Raw genomic sequence first — 5,025 nt, forward strand, 5'->3', positions numbered from 1 at the left:
GTAAAGATTTACACCCTCGGAAACCCTGTACAGGGTCACTATGGGTCGGAACCGACTGGACGGCACATAACAACAACAGTATAAAAGTTTCAGAGCCTTTCACTCTCTCTCATCAGCTGATTTAGAGGGACAATTCCTTTCTCCCTGCTTTCTGCCATCTACCAACAAAAGTTTCCCCTTGTGTTGGCCTGAATTCAACTGTAAACTAATGGTTACTTCCAACAATCAAAGGGTAGAAGAAAAAGCACCAGACTCAGGCGTCTAAAACAACTTGAGGAGACAATAGTTTCATTCCCCTATTTTATAGATAACTAAACAGAGACCCAGAGAGAACACAAGTTTTGTCAAAGACTTAGAAATTGTTTTGAGATCAAAGTCTAGGCAACCCCCTGAACCTTTTGCAGGTCAGCTTCCTCAATTGTTAAGTGGTGATAATAATGTGCACTTGCACAATGATGCCGCGCAAGGATGACATGAGATGGTGGTTGATAGTTACCAAAGCTGGGATTGAAACCCACACCTCTAGCCTCTTGACCTCTCTCAGCGCTCCCCCATGCATGTTTGCACCACTTAAAGCAGGAGATGGGCTAGAGTTTTGGTACCGGTGCATCGAGTTCCATGTCCTTCCCTCGCCTAGTAAATAGCATCAAGGCGAAGGAAAACGAAGGGGTTAATGACAGGAAAGCCCAGAAAACCAGAAAAGCATCCTCCCCCACCCTATCGGTTAAACAAAATAAGTCCCTCCTCTCTGCCACCAGGGCGGTTGCCGCGCGCTCTTTCCCTCCGCCCCTTTCACTAGACCTAATGAGCTCCCCCGGGAGGCTGAGCTGCTAGCTGGTCCCGGAGCCAGAAGGCTGCGCCGCGCCGGGGTGGGAGACAGGCCTGGGCCTCTGGGTGTGAGCGGGCCTGGAGCGCACGGGCCGCGACGGGTCGCCCGGGAGCGGCAGTGATGGCAGTACAGGCGGCGCTCCTCAGCCCGCACCCATTCGTCTCTTTCGGCTTTGCGGGCGCCCCGAACGGGCTGGGGGGCGCCTTCGGAGCCCTGGATAAGGGTTGCTGCTTCGAGGACGATGAGACCAGGGCACCCGCGGGCGTGCTGCTCGCGGAAGCCGAGGGCGGGGACGTGCGCGAAGCCACCCGAGACCTGCTTAGCTTCATCGATTCCGCGTCCAGCAACATAAAGTTGGCACTCGACAAGCCCGGCAAGTCCAAGAGGAAGGTGAATCACCGCAAGTACTTGCAGAAGCAGATCAAACGCTGCAGCGGCCTTATGGGCACTGCGCCCCCGGGCCCGCCTTCCCCTGGTGCCGCCGACACACAAGCCAAACGCTCGCCTGCAGCCCCCAGCGCTCCTACGGTCGCTGTCCCGGCCCACGGCAAGGCTGCCCCTCGGCGAGAAGCGTCCCAGGCCGCGGCGGCCGCTAGCCTGCAAAGCCGGAGCCTGGCTGCGCTCTTTGACTCCCTGAGACACATCCCAGCGGGCGACGAGCCGGCGGGGGGCGCGGTGGCTGCGCCTGCGACCGGGCTCAGCGGTTCAGGCGCTGGGAATGCTGGAGGGGAAGTGGTCGGCCCCGCAGGAGGTGCAGTGGTTCCTGGCGCCAGGAAGGTCCCGCTGCGGGCTCGCAACCTGCCCCCGTCCTTCTTCACCGAGCCATCCCGGGCAGGCAGTGGCGGGTGCGGCACGTCGGGGCCCGGCATTAGCCTGGGCGACCTGGAGAAGGGCGCGGAGGCCGTGGAATTCTTCGAGTTCCTGGGGCCCGACTACGGCGCTGGCACCGAGGCGGGCGTCTTGCTCACCCCTGAGCCTCTTGATGTGTTCCCCACTGCAACCGCTGCCCTGCGGGGACCCCCGGAGCTGGAGCCTGGCTTATTTGAGCCTTCTTCAGCGATGGTGGGGAGTCTGCTATACTCTGAGTCCTGGAGCACCCCCGGTCAACCTACCAAGAAGATGCCCCTGACTGGCTCTCGAGGGGCTTTGACCTTGAACGAGCCCTTGCGCCCCCTGTACCCTGCCGCTGCGGACTCTCAGGGAGGGGAAGATGGGCCTGGCCATTTAGCCTCTTTTGCCCCCTTCTTCCCAGACTGCGCTCTCCCTTTGACCCCAGCGCCCCATCAGGTGTCCTACGATTACTGTGCGAGCTACAACCGCACAACTTACTCGAATCTTTGGCGATCCGACGGGGTTTGGGACGAGGTACCTGGGGAGGAGGGGGCTCATCGGGACTGAATGTGAAGTAGCCTTCAGACCTGTTAGAGACTGCTGTGGCCAATGTCTGGCTTCGGGTCTCTCCTAAAGATAGGAAAATGCACATGGAAAGAGGATTAAAAAAAAAAAAAATCAATACAAGTCAGAAAGAAAGAGACCAAGAGGAAGTAGGGATTGTATTAATTACAGCCCCAAGTAGTTTTTGATTATTAATTTAAATTAAAAAGCCATTGGTAGGTTCTTACTGGACCAGACAAATCAAACCAAGATGGTGTTTGGGGAATCCGGTGGGGATTGTGGGAGGTGCAAAAAGGTGACTTTAGTAGCCACCTAACCCTTCTCTAACTCTTCAGTAAAAAGACAACCCGAGTGAGTGCAGTGTTTTTCTGTTTTGTTTTGTTTTGTTTTGTTTTAGTGCAGTTGTCCCTTCCAAGACAGTATCCTGTTACCTTCTCTTTCCTTTTGAATGCATTATCAATTAAAGCCGATCTTGAAAAGAATGAAGCAGAGCTATGTTGTTATTGATTTGGGTGATTTTCTGAGTGGTCTCTTAGCCTCCCTAGGTGCAAGTGCTGAGCTGGCCTGAAGACTAAGACCTCTGGGTGCTGGTCCTTGGGTATGGTTCTCTTCTCTGTCACTCTTCCTCTTAAATCCCACATCTCCCTATTTCCTTCTCCCATCAGCATCAGTGCATAATTTTTCCATTTTATCCCACCTCTCATTGATCTCTCCCATATTTTTTTTCTGTGGACTTTTCTCAAAAATCTCTAACTTTGGCTAACCTGGGGGTCAGTTTCTTTCCTTTCCTTTTCCCATTCTCTAAGCACTTTGGAATCCTGGTGTGGCGCTGTAGGATAAGTCCAATACTGGTGATTCAAACTCACCCGTTGCTCCTCAGAAGCCCTTATACAGGGTGGCTTTGAGTTAGACCTGATCGACTGCACATAAAAATAACAAGAACTTTGGGTGGGTGGGTGGGTGGGTGGGTTGGTAAGTACTGGGCAAATCATAACCTCTCTGTACCTAAATGTTCTAATCTGAGAAAATCAAGATGGCAACAATCCTGCGTTTCTCACTTTTTCACAGTTTGATAGGAAGTTCAGAAGAGAAATGTATAAAACGTTGTGAGGCTACTGCAGTGTTTGACATGGTTCTACAGGTATGTGAGCAAACACATATCCATACACACAGATGATACATACATATGCAGATATATAAACAAATTCATATATATACACACATGTTTAGTTGTTATATGCCATCCAGTGGATTCTGACTCACAGTGACCCTATAGGAGAGAGTGAAACTGCCCCATAGGGTTTCCAAGCTGTAATCCTTATGGAAGCTGATCACCAAGTCTTTTCTCCCGCTGAACAACTGGTAGGTTTGAACTGCTTAACAGTTGCACCAAGGATATTCATATGTGCACATATGTATATATAGACTGTTGTTGTTGTGAAGTACCATCAAGTCAGTTCTGGCTCATAGCGACCCTGTATAGGGTTTCCAAGGAGCAGCTGGTGGGTTTGAACTGCTGACCTTGGGGTTTGCAGTCCAGTGCTGATCCTACAGTGCCCTGCCAGTGGTCCATAGACAGATGCTTTCTATACATGGAAGAGAATAGGATTGTGGGTTCCCAAATTATTTTTTGCCCATCTGTTTGGCATCTGCCCTTTCTTTTACAAGTTGTACATCCTTTTTACCCCGTTTCCACCCCCTTGAATTCTGCCTTCCCATTTCTTCTCACCCCTTATAACTGCACTCTCCCCTGGATGGGAATGGTGAGGGTTATGAAGTTTCCAAAGGAATCTGTTCTTTGAATAGCAGATATGATGAATGGAATCAGAAGAGGCTCTGGACTGATGTGTTATCTGAGGAAGATTTTGTAGGGAGAAAGTCAGAGATATGTCTTAACCAGCCATGAATGTGACAGAGAAGACACATATCACCATCAGGATATTTGAGAAGCTGAGGAGGGAAGAATGGATTGGAAGTGAGCAAGTGGAGAGACAGAGGGAAACCCTCAGTACTGAAGACTTGCCAGCTCACTGGTTCCCTGATCAACCAGTCATTAAAATTCAGGAAAAGAGCAACATCAAGAAAATATAAGTAGATTTGGCTAATTGATTGATTACATTGCATAGGAGAACTGCCTCTAGATTGTTGTTGTTGTGAAGTGCTGTCAAGTCGGTTCTGAATCATAGTGACACTGTATAGGGTTTCCAAGGAGCAGCTGGTGAGCTTGAATGGCCAACCTTGCCGTTACAACTGACTTTGAAGTCCAGCACATTAACCTACAGCGCCACACCAACCTCACTGTTACTGGTATATTTTAAAAATTCATGTCATTGTTTGTGCCTGTCAAAAGTATCATGATGGTTTCAGAAAGGAATTTGTGGGGCTTGGTGGTATCCAAAAATTACAGATGCAATTTTAAATACAGTCTTACTTTCTTAGGAATAAAACCTGTCTGAGGAAACCAGCACAGGAAATTCAGCAGTGGTTCCTGTTTATGATAAAAAGAACTTTTTCAACTCCCAGACACTTGCTGTCCGTTGAATTTATTTTGAAGTGATGAAGAGTGATCCATTCTATTGTGTTAACAGAATAGTATTTATCAATAATTGAATTTATGTATGCTATTTTATAGTGAGTCCAATATAGAATAGAATTGTACAATCAAAAAGTATTAATAACCCTGTGGCTAATTAGTATTACTCTATTGTTTCTTTTTTCCCCTCTTCCTTCTTGTCTTCTTGTTCAGTGCTGTAGAGTCAGTTCCAACTCATAGCAACCCTGTATAAAGCTTCCAAGGAGTA

The 5,025-nt window shown here is 49.2% G+C and overlaps 1 protein-coding gene across 1 annotated transcript; it reads left to right on the forward strand.

Annotated features, from left to right (window-relative positions):
- Nucleotides 1–949: 949 nt before the first annotated feature.
- FAM181B (family with sequence similarity 181, member B) lies at nt 950–2,227 on the forward strand. The gene has a single exon (XM_006864981.1). It carries the CDS (start codon nt 950–952, stop codon nt 2,225–2,227), a length of 1,278 nt encoding a protein of 425 aa, XP_006865043.1.
- The last annotated feature ends 2,798 nt before the right edge of the window (nt 2,228–5,025 follow it).

This window comes from Chrysochloris asiatica, unplaced genomic scaffold (genome assembly GCF_000296735.1).
Source record: "Chrysochloris asiatica unplaced genomic scaffold, ChrAsi1.0 scaffold00074, whole genome shotgun sequence".
NCBI lineage: Eukaryota > Metazoa > Chordata > Mammalia > Afrosoricida > Chrysochloridae > Chrysochloris > Chrysochloris asiatica.